The sequence below is a fragment of the Camelina sativa genome, chromosome 4 (genome assembly GCF_030686135.1).
Source record: "Camelina sativa cultivar CO46 ecotype springtype chromosome 4, ASM3068613v1".
In the NCBI taxonomy this organism is placed as follows: Eukaryota; Viridiplantae; Streptophyta; class Magnoliopsida; order Brassicales; family Brassicaceae; genus Camelina; species Camelina sativa.
This window is the reverse complement of record NC_141883.1, coordinates 23,036,925-23,056,066: the sequence shown is the minus strand read 5'-3', so window position 1 is coordinate 23,056,066 and position 19,142 is coordinate 23,036,925. Positions and strand designations below refer to the sequence as shown.

General features: G+C 38.5%; 4 protein-coding genes and 1 pseudogene across 14 annotated transcripts; 3 read left to right on the top strand and 2 right to left on the bottom strand.

Moving 5' to 3' along the window:
• Positions 1 to 243: 243 nt before the first annotated feature.
• Positions 244 to 4,472, bottom strand: LOC104781194 (putative catabolite repression protein creC). The gene is made up of 11 exons (XM_087510566.1): positions 3,970 to 4,472; positions 3,405 to 3,731; positions 3,185 to 3,293; positions 2,995 to 3,088; positions 2,529 to 2,616; positions 2,355 to 2,438; positions 2,052 to 2,148; positions 1,882 to 1,969; positions 1,635 to 1,740; positions 1,475 to 1,567; positions 244 to 966 (listed from the first exon to the last, which is right to left on the bottom strand). The coding sequence occupies exons 1-11, from the start codon at positions 4,150 to 4,152 to the stop codon at positions 544 to 546; spliced, it is 1,692 nt and encodes a 563-aa protein (XP_087366692.1). The 5' UTR covers positions 4,153 to 4,472; the 3' UTR covers positions 244 to 543.
• Positions 4,473 to 5,110: 638 nt separating this feature from the next.
• LOC104781193 (L-type lectin-domain containing receptor kinase VIII.1 pseudogene) lies at positions 5,111 to 7,866 on the top strand (annotated as a pseudogene). Its single transcript, XR_015597046.1, has one exon. The product of XR_015597046.1 is annotated as an L-type lectin-domain containing receptor kinase VIII.1 pseudogene (transcript).
• A 278-nt stretch (positions 7,867 to 8,144) lies between these two features.
• LOC104781192 (DNA-binding protein S1FA1) lies at positions 8,145 to 9,021 on the top strand. The gene is made up of 2 exons (XM_010505797.3): positions 8,145 to 8,278; positions 8,550 to 9,021. Exons 1-2 carry the CDS (start codon positions 8,252 to 8,254, stop codon positions 8,751 to 8,753), a joined length of 231 nt encoding a protein of 76 aa, XP_010504099.1. The 5' UTR covers positions 8,145 to 8,251; the 3' UTR covers positions 8,754 to 9,021.
• An 89-nt stretch (positions 9,022 to 9,110) lies between these two features.
• On the bottom strand, positions 9,111 to 13,311 carry LOC104781191 (pentatricopeptide repeat-containing protein At3g53360, mitochondrial). 4 transcript variants are annotated; one of them, XM_087510564.1, is made up of 5 exons: positions 13,092 to 13,232; positions 12,197 to 12,527; positions 9,875 to 12,104; positions 9,684 to 9,795; positions 9,111 to 9,518 (listed from the first exon to the last, which is right to left on the bottom strand). In XM_087510564.1, the coding sequence occupies exon 3, from the start codon at positions 11,969 to 11,971 to the stop codon at positions 9,941 to 9,943; it is 2,031 nt and encodes a 676-aa protein (XP_087366690.1). In that variant the 5' UTR covers positions 11,972 to 12,104; positions 12,197 to 12,527; positions 13,092 to 13,232; the 3' UTR covers positions 9,111 to 9,518; positions 9,684 to 9,795; positions 9,875 to 9,940. The 4 variants fall into 4 exon arrangements, with proteins under 4 accessions (XP_087366690.1, XP_087366691.1, XP_010504098.2 ...); XM_087510565.1 differs by having other exon boundaries at positions 9,684 to 9,752; XM_010505796.3 differs by having other exon boundaries at positions 9,684 to 9,752; positions 9,875 to 12,527; positions 13,092 to 13,311.
• Positions 13,312 to 16,260: 2,949 nt separating this feature from the next.
• Positions 16,261 to 19,072, top strand: LOC104781190 (interactor of constitutive active ROPs 5). Of its 7 annotated transcripts, none has more exons than XM_010505790.3 (4): positions 16,261 to 16,487; positions 17,403 to 17,500; positions 17,585 to 17,756; positions 17,881 to 19,072. In XM_010505790.3, the coding sequence occupies exons 2-4, from the start codon at positions 17,481 to 17,483 to the stop codon at positions 18,883 to 18,885; spliced, it is 1,197 nt and encodes a 398-aa protein (XP_010504092.1). In that variant the 5' UTR covers positions 16,261 to 16,487; positions 17,403 to 17,480; the 3' UTR covers positions 18,886 to 19,072. The 7 variants fall into 7 exon arrangements, with proteins under 7 accessions (XP_010504092.1, XP_087366698.1, XP_010504094.1 ...); XM_087510572.1 differs by having other exon boundaries at positions 16,276 to 16,487; positions 17,887 to 19,072; XM_010505792.3 differs by lacking the exon at positions 16,261 to 16,487 and adding an exon at positions 16,504 to 16,599.
• The last annotated feature ends 70 nt before the right edge of the window (positions 19,073 to 19,142 follow it).

Below are 19,142 nucleotides of genomic sequence, written 5' to 3'. Positions count from 1 at the left end.
AAGGAATGCGTCCAGAGAAACTCACGAGGCAATGTGACTTTGGATTTTGGAATATGATGAACAAAGGGTTCACAGATACTGTTGCATTGTTAAAGACTTGGAGTTTTATTATCTTTGTTTCTTTTGGTGTTGTGTAATATACATATCCTTAACATTATTTCCAAGAAACCAAATGAAAAAAAAAAAAAACAGAGAAGGAATCGTTTAGTGTATGCAAAAAGCATGAAAATAAAGAATGTCTTCTTTCTAAAGCACAAAAAGTAGAAATATTAGCTGATGAGAGAACACATTTTGTTTTCTTTCTTATAATCACATCAGAAATTTCTCTTTAGTCTCACCCATATATTCTCTTCTATGCCCACAAACTTTGTCAGCCTTTAATTTACAGTCAGAGCTCAGATATTGATCTTTCTTTTAGAATAAAAAACAAAACCCAGTCGAATTTTATTCACAGGGTTTCTTTAAGGTTTCTTTTTCTTTCACTTAAGGAGGAGAAAACATGACTAAATAGTAATAGCACCTGATTTTCAGACAGCATCTCTGTCATTGCTTGAAACTAGAACCACTGATGACCTTGCTGCTCAGTGAAGTTTTGTTGTCTTTAGGGGAGCTTGTGCTTAGGAGGGCACTTGTGGGATTTGCTTCTGGGCAGCTGTTGGATTGTGTTTCTGAGTCACTGGGCCGTGTCCAGATCTTTATGTGGCCTTCTCGGCAAGCTGTAACAACTGATTCTTGTGTGAACATCAAGCCAGAGAGGGGCTCAGTGTGAACTCGGTGAGCTATGATTGGTGAGAGCTTTGGAACATCACGTTTGCAAGGAGCGGGTTGAAGAGTTCCCACTGGTATGACATTGTCCCAGTGAGCTGATTGGCTTCCTGTGCTGTAAGTGGGAGATCCTCCCGGTGGTCGCCTAAGTGGAACTACGATCTCATCCATTTCAAGATCCCAGAGAAGTAACTGTGTATCCTGGGAATGCAGCAGAGGAAAGTAGTAGAGTGTATGAGGCAAAGATTTCCAGATCATATATAGGAGAATCAAGAGATTTTTATTGTAGGGGTCTATGGTTTTTTTTATAGCAAATTAAATTAGACACTCGAGACTTTCAGGCAACATGTTTCTTGAAATGATCTCCTCAGTTTCATAAGGCAGACAAACGAATCTCTTTATCTATAATTTGATATGTTAATGAACAAAGCTCGATAAATGCACGATCAGACCCTGTGAAGCTACAATACTGTGATTAAATCAGATTTCCACTTAGTTTCTGATCATCCTAAGAACCTATCTTCTAATAAACTCTTGTATCTTTCCTTTTCCTCATCATTGATAATAAAAAATGAGAGTACAGTTTGAATAATTAAGCCAATCAAAGTAATATAGATAATTTTAACGCAACTCCCATAATTAAAGCACATTTCAGTTCTTTGCTAACTGTAAAGGAGAACCTGAAAAATGGGTAAAGACATAGAAATACCTGACCAACTGATCCAAAACGGTACATGACATGCTCTCCTGACCCATCCGAATTTGGTGACGACCAATAGGAATCAAAAGCTACTCCACTTACCTGAGAGCGACATTAGTCAAGTGCTGTTTATGTTAAAAGAAATCTTACTGAAAATCAAGAACCTTACCCACGAATTGTGTCCCTCACCCCACGCCACGACCTTCCGATCCTCCATACTCCACACTTGAACCAAGTCATCTTCACCTCCAGTCAAAATGTACTTTCCATCCATACTGTCAATGTCAATAGGATCACAATGTCACTAAACAGTATCATTCGGGGATAATATGCTCACACCGATGACATCTACTTAAGAAAAATTTTGTGACATCAATTAAGAAAAGAAATTTGCCAAAGGAATTATATCCCATCACCTCCATGAACAGCATAGCAGAGCACCATAATAACTTTTCCCACCACATACTAGCTTCTGGGTTAAGAAGTCAAAAATGCGAAGATAGCCTGTAAATGGAAAGGAATCTTAGTGCTTGAAGAAATACATAGAGAAAGAAAAAGACCATACGACATAATAGAGGCGCCTTACCATCTCTTCCAACAGTAGCCAAGTGTGCCCCATCTTTTGAGAATGCAATGCTGTTAATTGCACCTTGACAGATATGCCATCTCGCAACAGGATTACTCTGCATGTATACAGAGGAATGAACAATGGTACATCGAAATATGCTCAATGATAGAAAGAAAGTATGAATATCTCATACCAAAAATGTAAATACAAAAATTTATTAAGACCACTGGCAACTGATGATACTAGTAGAGAATAGGCATGTACCATGTGCCTTCCAGCACCTATGTAAGGATCTAATGAAATGGTTGAAAACTCACATACCTTGCTATATTTTGCTTTGTCAACTGAAAATTGTGTAGGATCTCTTATAGCAGGAAATGTTGAGTCAGTGGCACCATCTTTGTTCTATTAAGTTAAATTAGGATCAGAGATTAGACAAAATCAGACAACTTAAAAGTCATATGCAAGCAAAAAAATTCCGATATTTGAGCTTGCCTTCTCATACACGTACAAATTGCCATCAGCATGAGCAACGACAAATGCTCCATCACCTCCAGGCACCCAAGAAATACTAGTGCAACGACTGTTACAAAGCACCAAACTTTGTTTTAAACTTAGAGAATGCATGACACCAAAGTAGATTCATGTTTCAACTTAACCAACTTAAAAACAAACTCCTCTAAGAAATACATACTGTTCTGTTATAATTTAACTAATCTACTGTCACTGAGAGTTTCCTAGAACACAATCCATTACAATGACAGAAGATGAATTATATAACTTTGTTCCGCTGACATAAATACTAGCAGAAGTAAAAACGAGGGACATATAGAGATCCTTAGACAAAGCAAATGTGAACCAGTAAAATCGATTCTTCAAGTGTCACTAACAAATAATAGCAGTAAAGCACAGTCAAAAGATGCGAGGAAAAGATAAATACAGGAAAAAGATAAAATCTTACCTGTTATTCACAGAACCATCCTTGTTATAGTGCAGTGCACCAACAAGCTTCTTAGAGACATCCTGTAACTGCTGTCTTAGTGATACTGTGTACACTACAATAACACACCATAACAAATATATCCATGAGACAAGGCAACTTAATCAGAGATGTAAAACGGTAATCTCAAATAGTCAAATTTCTGCATTACCATCCCCAGAATTTAGCCCAATAAGTAAGTCATGCCCGTCCTTAGCATCCGGATCAAAAGCATGGCACATAGGGTTTGAATTACTGAAATGGATAGACTTTACTGGATCCTACATGAAAGAAGTTTCCTAAACCATTACATCCGAAAGCAAAAAAAAAAAAAAACACAGAACATTACAGCTAAATCATTAAAAGGAAAAACAAAGAAGAAAAGTAACTACCTTGTCTTGTGAGTTCAAGTCACAGATAAAGATCGCATCACTCACATTGAAGACCAAGTAAGTTCCTTTCCCATCGAAATTTGTATTTGTAATCGAAGTGGTAAAATTAGAAGCAGCGAAAGAGCCACTAATCCTGGAACTAGCACTCACATTTTTGCCCCCTCCATTACCTCCAACAAAACTAAGCGCACGACTCCCATTTCCAGTGCCTAGCAACCTTGCTGTTGCTGAACGGAATCCGCTACCAGCAGTGTAACCGGAGGACGAAGAAGAAGTACCAGTTGGGGTCGTAGGAGCAGCTCTTTCCTTAAGCTGTGCTAGTGTTACCTGAAAAAAAAAACAAAAAATTCCCAATTCCAACATTGGTAAGCAAATGCTACTGAAACCAACTGATCAACTAAATAACCTTATGCATTCTAATACATATTTCACTATCAAAAGATTCATGATGATCGATACTAATTCCCAAACCCAAACTCATTCCAATCGAATTACAAAAACTTCAATTAGAGAAACGAATCAAAGTATCAAATATTAAAAAATCCCTAAAATCAAAAATCTTAACCTGAGTAACCGTTTTGCCATGTGCGTAGTGAAGGAGACCAGAGGAATGCGTTTTCTCGTAGTGAAGCTTATACTTCCCTTCAGGCGTCTTGAAATAAGTCTTAATTCCGGGAGACTGAGGATTCGCCGCAGGTGAAGATGATGAAGATGGTCCAGATATCATTCCATTAGAAGTGTTCATCATGGTGTTGTTCGCTTGCTATAATACTCTTCTTCTTCTCTAATCGTCGACTCAATAGCATCTGATCACGATTCACACAAGCCCCCTAGGGTTTGTTATCTCTCTCTCACCCAAATCGAAACCCAGAAAATTAATTTCCAATTTATCTTCTTCCTCTCTTCTTCGATGTTGTTTAAATCAGTAAAACTCTCGTCCGAAGAAGAATCAAAACTTGTCTGCTTTCTGAGTCCTCAGGTCTCTGACTCTCTCCAATGGCTTACCGAATCAAAAAGGGTTATTATGATATATGCAACTTCTACTTAGTTTGTTTTCCATCAAAACATACACCTTTGACTCGGAAACTATTTAAAAGTCATTAAAATCAACGGTGGAGATCCTCGTAAGGAATTTTAACGGGTGGAGATACTTTTGATCTGATGGGTCGGGTTTAGTTTATCCGGTTTCGGGTTTCTGATACGCATAGATCACGTGTGCTGACGTCATTGGAAATTTCAGGCCCACTTTCAAACCCATTAACTATCAACTGATGAGCAATGTTTCTTATTAGGGTTTCGAGTTGTTCTTGGGTTATGGGTATTTTGGCTTTGTGAAATCCAAATACTGTATGGTTGATTTGGTTTTTTTTGGTTCAGTCGTTAAGATAAATTTAGTTTTGTTTGGTTTGATGTTTTGGAAACTTAAGAGTAGAAAAGGAAACTTTACTAAAACTATATAATCCGGTGACTGTATATATATCCTGTATGTGAATGGTTTGTGTTATTCAATATTAATTCATGTTGAAATCTGTCAATTACGTAAACGAAAGCAGCCCTCGTAGCTCGGTTGGTTGGAGCACACGTTTAGTAAGCGGGGAGGTCTTGAGTTCAACTCGTTGAGAGCATGCTTGTTTCATCACTTCCTTTTTACCAAAAAAAAAAACCCCAAAAAGATTTGGATACTTTATGGCTCTCTACTCTTTTAGCTTCAACGAACGACAACGACTAGAATAAAGAAAAGATGATGATACAAGTGCTACGACCGTTATTTGTAGTATGTGAGAAAATCAGAAACACACAAAAGTCACTTTGACATATCATAACATTTTTCTTTTCTCCATAGAAAAATTTTCAGACTAACAAGAAAGAGATATTATAGCCGTTAGGGAAACCCACGTGGCGTTACATCCCAATCCACTTGTCTGACTTCATTCGTTGTCTCTTTGGATTCTCTTTTCTTTTCAGCTCTCTGTCTCTCTCTTTATCTCATCTTCCCCCAATATTATTCCTTTGTCTCTTCCTCTCCTTTACTTTACTCCAAGCAAAGTATTGCCCCAATACACATCCCGTGACTTTTCATCCATCTCTCTCTCAAATTAAGAATCTTTTCTTCTTCTGCTTCTTCTCCAATGGCTCTTCTCTGAAAAAAACATCTCTCTGCTACATCGTTAATGTCTCTCTTACTCTTCTTCTTTATTTCAATCTTGCTCTGCTTCTTCAATGGAGCTACTACTACTACTACTACAGAGTTCGATTTCTCCACGCTAGCTATAAGCAACCTAAAGCTCCTCGGTGATGCTCGTCTAAGCAACGGAATCGTTAGCCTCACGCCTGACCTCTCTGTACCTAACTCCGGTTCCGGTAAAGTCTTGTACTCTAACCCAATCAGATTCCGACAACCCGGAACTCACTCTCCGACAAGCTTCTCAACTTTTTTCTCCTTCTCAATCACCAATGTCAACCCTTCCTCCATCGGCGGCGGTCTCGCTTTCGTCATCTCCCCCGACGCGAACACAATCGGCTTCGCCGGTGGCTCGCTTGGACTCACCGGTCCTAACGGTTCCGGTTCAAAATTCGTCGCCGTCGAGTTCGATACTTTAATGGACGTGGATTTCAAAGACATTAATAGCAACCATGTCGGGTTCGACGTAAACGGCGTCGTTTCCTCTGTTTCAGGCGATCTTGGCACCGTTAACATCGATCTCAAGAGCGGCAACACCGTCAATTCATGGATCGAATACGACGGAGTAACTCGGGTCTTCAACGTATCGGTCTCTTACTCCAATCTGAAACCTAAAGTTCCGATTTTGTCCTTCCCTCTCGATTTAGATCGGTACGTGAACGATTTCATGTTCGTCGGATTCTCCGGTTCAACTCAGGGAAGCACAGAGAGTCACACTATCGAATGGTGGAGCTTCAGTTCCTCATTCGGGTCGGGTTTCGGATCCGGATCCGGTTCACCTCCTCCTCCTCGGGCTAATTTGATGAATCCGAAAGCTAATTCGGTGAACTCTCCGCCGCCGTTAGCGTCACAACCGTCTTCTTCAGCGGTTCCGATCTCTAGCAACACTCAATCGAAAACTTCGTCTTCGTCTTGCCACAACAGCTTCTGCAAAGAGAACCGTGGAGCAATCGCCGGAGTAGTAACCGCCGGAGCTTTCTTTCTAGCACTATTCGCCGGAGCTTTGTTCTGGGTCTACTCCAAAAAGTTCAAACGAGTCGAGAGATTTGACTCTTTCGCATCGGAGATCATCAAAGCTCCAAAAGAGTTCAGCTACAAAGAACTCAAAGCCGGTACAAAGAGCTTCAACGAGAGTCGAATCATCGGACACGGAGCCTTCGGAGTTGTTTACAGAGGAATATTACCTGAGACAGGAGACATCGTCGCCGTGAAACGATGCAGTCACAGCTCACAAGACAAAAAGAACGAGTTTTTATCTGAGCTATCCATAATCGGAAGCTTAAGACACAGAAACCTCGTGAGGTTACAAGGATGGTGTCACGAGAAAGGTGAGATTTTGTTAGTGTACGATCTTATGCCAAATGGTTCGCTTGACAAAGCTTTGTTCGAGTCACGGTTCGCGTTACCGTGGGATCATCGGAAAAAGATCTTGCTTGGTGTTGCGTCTGCGTTAGCTTATCTACATAGAGAGTGTGAGAATCAAGTGATTCATAGAGATGTTAAAAGTAGTAATATAATGTTAGATGAGAATTTTAACGCCAAGCTTGGAGATTTCGGATTAGCGAGACAGATTGAGCACGATAAGTCCCCGGAAGCGACTGTTGCCGCCGGGACGATGGGGTATTTAGCGCCGGAGTATCTTTTAACCGGTCGTGCTACGGAGAAGACTGATGTTTTTAGTTACGGAGCGGTGGTTTTGGAAGTGGTTAGTGGGAGAAGACCGATCGAGAAGGACTTAAATGTGCAAAGACATTATAATAATAATAATAATAATGTTGGGGCGAATCCGAATTTAGTAGAATGGGTGTGGGGTTTGTATAAAGAAGGGAAAGTTTCGGCTGCGGCTGATTCTAGGCTTGAAGGTAAGTTTGATGAAGGTGAGATGTGGCGGGTCATGGTTGTGGGACTGGCTTGTTCTCATCCGGATCCAGCAGCTAGGCCTACTATGAGGTCAGTGGTGCAAATGCTGATTGGTGAAGCTGATGTACCTGTTGTGCCTAAGTCTAGACCTACCATGAGTTTTAGCACTTCGCATTTGTTGCTGAGTTTGCAAGATACGCTCTCTGATTGTAATACCGTGGCTTTGAATTCTAGCCGTTCGTCGTCGTGGTCTGTGCCCGAACATAACGTTATCATTCGAAGCGACGATGACCATTTGATATAGATTTAGATATATATTGGAGTTGAAACAAAGAGATGTGTTTTGTCTGTTTGATTATTTGATTAGATTTTGATTTGTGTTGTAAGTTGTAACATTCAATTCATTTATGTTTCTTTCAATGTATGTAAGATAAGAAAAAAAAATTGGTTGATTGGACCTTAGAAGCCATTATTTAAGCAATTAGTAGAACATTTTGATTACAAAAGCCGCCATGTTCGAAACCAAGCTGATACGAAACGGAACAATTATACGTACGGGCCTAACTTTGCATAATAAAAGATACGGGTTACAATCCGAAATATCTGATGAGTTAAGGGGTCCAAATAAGATTTTTCTGATTAGTGTAAGTGACTATAAAGTGGATCATGAACACGTGTGTATATATATTATCCTCGGTGTGAGTTTTTGTGTCTTATTCTATTGTCTCTCGAAAACAGATCCTCGTTTCCTCCTCATCCTAGCACGTTACTGGAGAGCTGATCTCACATATTTTGGATCCTAATCATGGACGGCGAAGATTTTGCGGGAAAGGTACCGTCAAATCTTCTCTATACTTGCTCCTTTTGTTAGAATTTAACGGTGTCGATGATGAAATCGAAATGATTTTTACCATTATATCTCCTCTTCTGCGATCCCAGAATATGCAATCGGATTTATTAGGGTTAGGTTAATGATTTGTATTGAGAATATGGGCCTATTTTTGTTATTGAATCTAAGGAAGTGATGTGTGCCAAACAGCCAAAATGTTGATAACATTGTTTTTGTGGATATGGTATCGATTGCTGTGACATTGGTTGAACAGGCGGCTGCTGAAGCCAAAGGATTGAACCCGGGATTAATCGTGCTGCTTGTTGTTGGACTTCCTCTTGTTATGTTCCTAATCGCCAACTACGTGCTTTACGTGTATGCTCAGAAGAACCTACCTCCAAGGAAGAAGAAGCCTGTTTCCAAAAAGAAGCTCAAGCGTGAGAAGCTCAAGCAAGGTGTCCCTGTCCCTGGAGAATAAAAGAATAAAAGGGAAAGCTTAGCCTTCACTTGTTGCCTCCTCCTTCAAAGCGGTTTTTACATTCGGTTACCAAATTTCACCCTTGCAGGGGTTTTTTTTTTCTTCCTTTACTTCTTTCATCAAATATGATTTCACATGGAGAGTGTAGACTTATTGTTTTGGTCTGTCTAGTTTTGCTTCTTACACACATTTTGTTGTAGCTGTAGAGTCTGTCTCATCTTTTTTCTGCAGCAATTTCTCATCTTTGATATCATTTAACTTACCAAAATGTTTCTTGGTTTCCTTGTTCCTCGTCATTAACCTCACCTAAACCAAATAGGCAAATAGGTATAGAGATAAGGATGATCACTTTAGATGTTCATTCAAATCGATTTGTAATTTGCTCCCTCGAGTACTCATATTTGATGTTTATATACATACAATCCATCGAATCAATTATAGGTAATGCCAGACCCAATTGTACATACACAGAATTAAGACGCATGGACAGTCACTGCTTTGTGTGTTTTGGAGCTTTTACACTGAACTAACTCATGCTAATATCGTTCTCTTTTATAAGATTACAGTGATGGGGAAGCGATTCAAGACATACCCAGAAGATAGTTTCCTTCACGGCCTTTCTTCAAATCATATATCCTCGATTTTCAACTCATCAGGTATAGTTGAGATGTATCCTTCTTTAAAGTAGATATAGCACTGAATTTATATCCCATCACAAGTCCTAACCCCATTGCGTGCTGCATTCCAATGTGGTAACCAGTTCTCCTACAGTTGCAAAACGAAAATAGCATGACAAAAACACATTGAGATTCTTGAAAATTGTCATCATTTATGCAGCAATAAGTAAACAATCCTTCTCGATGACCAAACAGATAACCAAAAACATCAAACAGAACAAGAATTTGTTACAATCAAGTGAAATAATAATACCTCATCAAATGCCTTAATTAACAGACACGCTGGCCACTCTGTATGCTGCATCAATCACATGGCAACAGACTGCAGCGGATTCCAAATGAGAGAAAAGGAAAGTGCAAGATATCTGTCAACAGCATTTATCTAAGCACGGAAACAAGATGAGACGCAATGGCAAGAGCAAGAAGGAAGAAGATGCAACTTACAGATGTGACGTGATGGCATTCTCTGTGCTCGCTTAGATGAGAAATAAACATCACTTATATGTTTCTTTATCCGGTCTCATGGATAAACTGGATTCTATTCTTGTGTTGCGGATCACACTCATCTAACACCTGCAGCCAGACGTTATGCAGGACTGTATATATATCGTCCCTCTTTGGATGATGTACATCTTCAGCCAAAAATATATGAATTTTATCCTTAACTTCGATCCAGCTCTGTCCCGGAATTTTTTTTACATCTTGCTTTTTCATCGAGCTCCTCAACAACGCAGCATCTTCCCAATTTCCAGAAGAAGCATGCATGCTGCAGAGCATTACATGAGCTGTAGAGTTGAAAGGATCGATCTTCAGAATATTTTCAGCAGCTTTTTTGGCCATATCCATATTTCCTTGGGTTTTACATGCAGACAGTAGAGTCTTCCACACGACTACATCAGGTTCCAACTTCATTTCATCGATGAATTTCTCAGCTTCATTTAAATGGCCAGCACGAGCTAGCAAGTCGATTATGCAAGAGCAGTGCTCTTTTGTTGGCGAAATCCCGTGTTCAGTTTGCATGCTTGCATACAGCTTCAAGCCTTCTTCCACCAGCCCAACATGACTACAGGCACTAAGAACACCAACAAATGTTACATGATTTGGCTCTATCCCCGCAGTTTTCATTTCTCTGAACAATATGAGAGTTTCCTCTCCAATTCCAGACTGTGCATATCCAACTATCAAAGTGCTCCATGAAACTACATCTCCGTTATCCATTGAATCAAAAATCCTTCTCGCTTGCCCCAGTGATCCACACTTGGCATACATATCTATCAGTCCATTTTTTATAAATTGCTCAAGCACCAACCCGGTTTTCAAACTATAGCAATGGACTTGACTTCCCAATTTTAGAGATGAGATTTCCACACAACCCCGCAATAGACTACCCATGGTTATGTAATCTGGCTCACATTCAGACACAAGCATTAGCTTAAATAATCTCAACATCTCTACTGGCTGTTCATGTTGCAAACATGCCGTCAGAATAGCATTCCAAGTAACAGAATCTGCGTTGTTTCTGAAGTCTTCAAATAAGTTAAAACAACAATACAAGTCCGAGCAGAAGGTGTACATGCTAAGCAGAGAGTTGCAAACTGAAAGATCTCCCAGGAAACCACACTTGATAATGAAAGAGTGAATTTGCATGCCTTGACACAAAGCCATTGGTTTTGTCTGAGCGCAAAGCAAAGAACGCAAGGAGATGGCATCAGGAATAAAACCAGAATTCCTCATCTGCGAGAAAACTGATACAGCCTCATTAGCGTATCCATTATTTGCAAGTCCAGCAATGATCACATTCCATGACGCTGTATCAGGTCTTTCTATCTGATTAAATACTCTCCTTGCAGAATTCAGGAAACCGCACCTCGCATACATGTCACAGAGCGAACAGCCTACAATTGCGTTTCCAGCTAACTCTGCTTTAATGCATAACCCATGTATTTGGCTACCATAATCTGGTCTAAGGAGACTGCTACAAGCTTTTAAGGAACTACCAAATATATATTCATTTGGGTGGAAAACACCAAAAGACAACATTTCGTTTAGGTGGCTCAGGGCTTCAAATTCATACCCAAGTTGCGAGAACCCAGCAATGATTGAGCTCCACGAAATTAAATCCTTCATTGGGATACCATAGAACACTTTGCTGGCATCTGAAATTTGATTGAAGCGAACATACATAGCAATCAGAGCATTTTGAGCAATAAGATGAGAACTGGATTCCAGCTTAATGACTTGAGCATGCAGTTGCTTCCCTAGCCCAGCATCACCAGTACTGGCACATGCTTTGATGATGCTTCCAAATGCAAACTGGTCAGGAACTAAATCTTCCTGAAGCATTTTCAAGTACAATTTGATTGCCTCAGCTCCCTGACCGTTCTGTGAATAGCCAGTAATCACAGATGTGTAAGAGACCAAATTCCTTTCAGGCATAAAATCAAAAACATCTCTAGCATCCCTCAGCGAGCCACATTTCCCATACATGCTTAGAATGTGATTATTAAGAATAGTATCATACTTGCAGTTGGATTTCAACATGTGATCATGTATCTTTCTGCCTTGTGCTAGAGATCTCGATGAAGAGCAAGCACAAATTAAAGAGACATAGGTTCTTAACCTTATCTTGAAGCTTGAATTCCTCTGCACAGAGTCAAACGCTTCCAGTGCTTCCCTGTAGAGATTATTTTTACATAGTGAATTTATGTGATCATTCATTAACTCTTCCGTCTTGATGGTTGATACAACACTTGATGTTACCGGCACCTGAATGTTGCTGACGGAAACTCTAGCTCCCAATCTTAACATTTTTGCCATTTCAGTTAACCTTTTTTAATCCAAACGAGTTCTTCCTAGTGAAAGAAATATTTGTGGAAGGTTCAGCCAGAAAGACATGTCACTCGGCAAAGCATCCAACGAACCAAACAAAGCATTCTCTATCATAATATATGCTCCCTTTGTCGAGGGTGACGGCGATAGAAGAATCCATTGTATCAAATTCTTCAAACAGGCACAACTGAATCTTCATATGCAAACACTCATATGTGTATGAACAGGAGGCTAGTCTTCGTTCCCTAGTTGGAATATCGGGACGGGCCTGTTTCAGAGAGAGACAAACAAAAAAAAGTAATCAAATACACATCATTCAAATTAAATGAAAACTCTAAATCAAGCCACAGTTAATTTCACACATTATATAAGTCGTCCCCACAAGGTAACTAACTGAACAAATCATGAAGACATTTTTCACAGCATAAATGCTTTTAGCAACGGAGTTGTTGGAAGCTCGTTAGCTAACATTTCTTTTGTTGAAAATAATGAATTGGAAGCTCATCCGCTCAACACACACTAATCACAACTTAGGAATTTTTTTGTCATTACTAACCAATTTACAGTTCAAAAGAGAATAACAAGGTATACTAACGCAAAATTTGAGGCACGAAATGGCAAAGAAGAGGTATCACAGACATTTTATCGAGCAGGTGGTGTACAATACACAAAGAACAGATGGTCAAAGGTTTGAACTTTAGAAATTGCATGAGGAAACGTTACTGTTGCGCATTATAAACTAGAAACGACACTTTAATATAGCTCACTAATCAATGCGACAAGCACAACACATGGTCCAACCAATTCAAAAACAGAGATGAATGCAACAAACCTACGACATTTAAGATTTTGTTGTTTGTTTCAGAACCGGAGATTAGAAGGTGAGTTGTCACCGATTAATCTGGAAATGAACACCGTGCTGCGAGGGAGAGGAATCGGAAAATGCCGCCGCCGGCAAAAAAAACTATCGGAGGCTGTGGCGAGATAGATATGTCTTTTTAACGAGCGCTGAGTTTTTTTTAATTTACATTATTAACCCAAAACTAAGGCTTGTATCAATTTCACCCCCAAACCAGTTTAAATACTTTTTTCGTCAAAATTAAATCAGTAATTATCAGAGTACTGGATGAAATTGGTTTATACTAATTCAGGTTAACCATTATCTGGATGTTAGTAATGAATCTAATGATGGCATTAGAGATCTGAAGTCTTAGAATTTTGAAGCTCTCTCATATCTAAAAGAGTTCTTTACGAGTCAAAAACAGAGCCCCGTTAAGTATGGAACTATAAAACGTGTTCATGTTATGGTCGTGAAAAGGCACATGTTCTTGTATATCTACTTTTCAAAATACCGTTCTTTATAGATAATGGATTTTGAATACGGAGTTGTTAATTTAATTTAGTGGATTTTGTTGAATTCAATATACATGTTCGTGGGTTTGTTGAACTTCATTACTAACGTATATTTTTGAGTAATTGGTATGGAGGACTTACTTGTTTTGGAAAACCATTGGTACATTTTTTCGGTAATACCATAAATACATTGTCTTGAGACAAGTTAAGACAACAAACACGGCATCATCCAAGATTACATCAAAGAGTCTTTAATTTGTTGGATTTGTTCATGCTATGCCTCAAAACGTGGTACAACACCCAAAGCAAAACCATTACCGTGAATATATCTAACATTTTATAAATATAAGATCCATTACTCTCTCGTATTGAATTCCTGATCGCGAAGTCGCCCTAGTTTGATGGTGGAGATGTTTAGGCTTGCTATAGTCCTGGGCATTCGGGTACTCGGGTCGGGTTCGAATAGGAACCGATCGGGTTCGGGTTTTTCGGGTAGAAGAGTTTAGGACCCAATAGGGTAAACAGAAAATATCGGTTCGGGTTTTACTGGGTTTGGGTCGGTTCGGGTCTAAAATTTCAGAACCTATAAATACCCGAAAAAATCGGATATCATCCGGGTTCGGGTTTTTTGTACCCGATTACCCGAAATTTAATCCGATTACCCAGAAATTTTAATGTTAAATATTAAAATTAAATTTTATTTTTTTTAATTGGTTAATTTTTTAAAAAATATAGCTAAATATTTCAATATAATTTTGGTTATTTTGAGTATTTTGATCTAGGAAGAACTAATATTTTTGAATTTTAAGTTGTAACTTTGAATAACTATGTTATAAAAAAAAATTATAACTAGTATTTTATGTATATTATTTTATTTCGGGTTTGTCGGGTACCCATTCGGTTCTCGGTTCGGTTCCGGGTTCGGTTCTTCGGTTCTTCGGGTTTAGGAGTTTAGGACCCAATAGGGTATTCTATCGGTTCCGGGTTCGGGTTTTCGGGTCCGGTTTTTTTGCCCAGGCCTAGCCTGCTACCTCTTTGGAGATTCTCTGATTCACTCGTTCATTCTGGTTCGATCTTTTACCCTTCTTGATCTTTTAAGATTGGTGTTACCCAACTTGGATATTTCGCTCTTCGACTCTGCAATTTAGATCTGATCGAGATCTAGTCCTTTGGTGTGGCTTCTATCTAGGTGGTTATCTGTCGCCTTGAGTTCGACATCCCCATATCCGGAAGAAAGTGTGTAGAACTTGAAGTAGTTCTTCTTGCCGGGTTATGAAGCACCGTTTTAGGAGTTCTGTTACGGTTTCATTTAGGCAGCTTGGCTTCTCAAGAGGAGGTTTTGAGTGTCGATGGTTGGCCGAGGGCATCTTCGATACGTTCTATCAAAGGATCTTTGGAGTCCTGGTTTTCTTGGTTGGTTCAATATGTCTCCATATAATCAGTTTCATGTGTTCTTTGTCCTGTATTTGTTAGGGGTTTCCTCCATTGTCATTGTAGCATTAGGCCTGTTGTTGCTTCTCTTTCATAGGGTTTTAGACTCTGGGAATATCTCCTTCTTCCTCCAGCTTTAGACTCAGGGGATATATTTTTCATCCGTCTGCATATGTATGTATTTCACAAGGTTTCACTTTGGTAATATTAATAACATCAGGTGACAAAAAAAAAAGATCCATTACTCTCTAGCTAGTAGCTAGTACATTGATTATTTCACTATGGTATCTAATCTAACTACATAGCAAGCATGCTAGCTATACAAGAAATAGTAATTCAAACAATGATAGGGAACCATTTGATATATTGTTGTGTAGATTCAATATTCACATGTTGCTATCCGACTAGTTAATTAATTAGTGAAATTTACCTCCAACATAGAATAAGTTAATAAAATATCACTAATTTTCTCACCTTAAAAAAATGCATGAATTATTCCTATCTTGGTACAATTAGACGGATGAATTATCTTGTTTAAAAAATTACCACCACGTAGGCCGTAGCCATGTTAGATTGACGAGTTGCTCTCCAATTCCAATTTTAAACTCTTTAGTTTCAACATTGTATCATAAGTAGCTCATTGAAGTTCTTGCTTCAACATATATCTCTTTCAAATGTAAGTGGATAAACAGGAAACCCCTCAAATCTTGAAAATTGTTTAAACTTTTGTAATAGACTTTTGCCATTTATAAAGTATGTTGTAGATATGCTAGGTTAGTGTCCTTTGTGTAGTTGTCTTGTGTGACTTGTGGTTGCGTGACCGTTCGTTGTTCCATAAGTAAGCAGTATAAGGCCAAACAATAGCACGTGACTCAGGCGCGTAAACAAGGCGCGTAGCTAAATATAAAAAAACGCCCCCTCCACGTTCGGTCTATTCTATCAATTAATTTCAAAATAGCCCCTGATATTTATCACACATTTCATTATAAACCCCACACAAAAAAGGGCATTTCTAACAAATTTTCAAAAAAAATTCGATTATCGGAAGCAAAACATTTAATTTGCAAAAAAAGAAAAACCGAAAAAGGAATCCAACGTATGCTACATGCCACTATTGATAATTGACTAATTACAGTTTTTTTTTTTGTGTGGGAAGAAGCCGAGGTGGAAACAGCACAATCATTACTTGAGGGGTTACTTTTGATATACATTTTTTCAATAAGTTGAAAAATAAATGTTTCTTCTTCAGTGGGAAAAAACGACTCGTGAGTCCAGCCAGTGAGAAAACAAATCAGACGAGAGAGAGAAGAAAGAAAGATCAAATTCATCATCAAAAAAGTTCGTGGCTTAGATTCTATACAATTCAACATTTTCGTTTTGTCAACTTTAATCGGATTTCTCCAACAACAACAAAAAAAAAAAAGAAGCTAAAGCGACGGTATAGGTGAATACTTCTCTTCACGACTTTGTCAAATACTCATAATTTTCTCCTCCTTTCACATGATTTATATTCCTGATTTTTATTGCCCCCTGATTTTTATCATCAATCTTTTTAGGTATTTTTACTAGTTTGTCGTTTTTGTTTTCTCTTCTACTAATCTGCTGCAGAAAGTGTAAATCTTTGGTTGGTTTAAGGTTTAAATATGCTTTTACATCTCTACTCTAATCAGCTAACTCTTTTATTTTTGGTTGGTAGCTTAAAGATTCAGTCAAAAAAAATTTAATCTTTGTGTTTTCCTGCAAAAAGCAAAAGTGTTTCTGTTTGTTTATGACTTTATGTAATAAAACCCTTTTTGCAGAGAATGTTAAAAGATTCTAGTTTTAGGTATATGTAAAAAATCATTTTTTTTGTTCTCTGGGTAATTCTGTTTTTGGATCTGTCTTTCTTTTTTGGGAAGATCCACCCAATGAAACCAAATCTCACATTACAAAATGACAAGAAACTGTCTCTTCTCCCCAATAATTCCAAAAATTTTATTTAATAAAGAAGTTATAATTGGGTGACTTGACAACCAAAAAGATTATGTGGAAGATATTGGTGCTTAGTACTTTCTTTGCTTGTAATAGGGTTTATCTTTGGGGGGGGGGGGGATTTTATAGATGACATGACATTGACAATAACTTTGTTTCTAAATATTTTCATATATTCATTTGCTGTGTCTTTGCTTTTGTTTGGTGGCAGTAGGAGTCTCTTTGAAGCTAAAATGTGTAATGTTATTCTTATGTTTTTTTTTGTACACTAGCTTAAGCTTTCTATCTCCTCCCTTGAGTTTGTTGTCTATATGCTTGTGATAAGTTTGTTTTCCTCTGTTACTTCTTTCCACACATATTTCATTTGTCTTCATGTTCTATTTGTCAGATTATTCAAAGAAGCAAATCATAAAGCAATAAATTATATCCAAGACCAAAAGGTTTTAAACCTCTTGATCTCAAAAAAATGCAGACTCCAAAATCAAGGTGATTATCTCAACTTTGTGCTTCTTGTTGTTGTGTAATGTTCTTGGAGTTTTTGATCTGTTTCAGTGTGATTGTGTGTGATAGACCCGGATCGTTGGAGCTGCCACATAAGAAAACTCCTTTACCAGCTCCTAAAGTTGCTCGGAGACTCAAGCCAAGCGGAGCAGAATCCGATCCTAAAACCAAGACACTATCGAAAACTCAAATCCCGAAAGTAGTAGCTGATCGTCGCTCTCCAAGAATCCCTCTCAATGAGGTACTTTTGCAGTTAATGATTTGTTGATTTGGCGTACACAAGTGTATTTTTGATGATTTTTTATTATGTTGTGAATACTCAGTCGTGTGATCGAAGTTTGTATATATGATTGTTGCTTTTCAAGATTCAGAAGAAGCGGACAGGAGGAAGGATACCAGAACTGGAGTCTCAGATATCTCAGCTTCAAGAAGAGCTCAAGAAGGCAAAAGAAGAGCTAAACAGATCAGAAGCATTGAAGAAGGAAGCTCAAGAAGAAGCTGAAGATGCCAAACATCAGTTAATGGAGATCAATGCCTCGGAAGATTCAAGAATTGAGGAGCTGCGCAAACTCTCACAGGAGCGAGACAAGACATGGCAGTCTGAGCTTGAAGCTATGCAGAGACAACATGGGATGGATTCATCTGCTCTATCTTCTGCCATTAATGAAGTACAGAAACTGAAATCGAAGCTCTTTGAGTCCGAGTCCGAGTTAGAGCAGTCTAGATTTGAGGCAAGGTCTTTGGAGAAACTCGTTAGACAGCTCGAGGAAGAAAGAGCAAATAGTATAGACTCATCATCATCAATGGAAGTGGAAGAGCTGAAAGAAGCAAAGAATCTTGCGAGGAATGAGATAAGCCAATTGAAAGCTGCAGTTGAAGCAGCAGAGACAAGGTACCAAGAAGAGTATATACAGAGCACATTGCAGATAAGAAACGCTTATGAACAAACAGAGACGGTCAAGTCAAGATATTCACTGAGAGAGGCCGAGTTAACTGAAGAACTGAAGAGAACCAAAGGTGAAATCGAAAATTTGCGGGAAAAGTTAATAGATAGGAAGAAAGAAGATGACTTAACGGACGCTATGAAGAAGCTTGAGTCGGATTTGATGGAAGTGAGAGGGAGTTTAATGGATAAGGAGATGGAGCTACAGATTGTAAAGAGTGCAATGGAGAAGAAAGTGGAAACGGCCAACACGGAAGCCGTAGAAGCTGAGCTTAGAAGAGTGAAGGTTCAATGTGAGCAATGGAGGAAAGCTGCGGAGACAGCAGCTTCGATACTGAACAATAATGATGAGGAGAAAACAGATTCTATTGAGACTAGCAAAATGTTGAAGAAGTTTGGTGTGTTACTCAAGAAAAACCATAAGTAATAGTAATAATTTACTGGTTCTTTAATAAAATTTGAAAAATGGCATTATTGTTTGTTATGTAAATTTGTATAATTTCGATTTGATTTGTCTTAAGCTTATCTTGTTGTTAACGTTGCCACAATTGTTTGATGAAAACTATATCGTTGTGAAGTGATCTTTTGAATTCAAGACTTGAATTTATACCCTACCTACTAGTCAGAATTTTCTCAAAACTGCTATGAACCCACCTGGATTTTTTTTGGATTGATTAACTATAT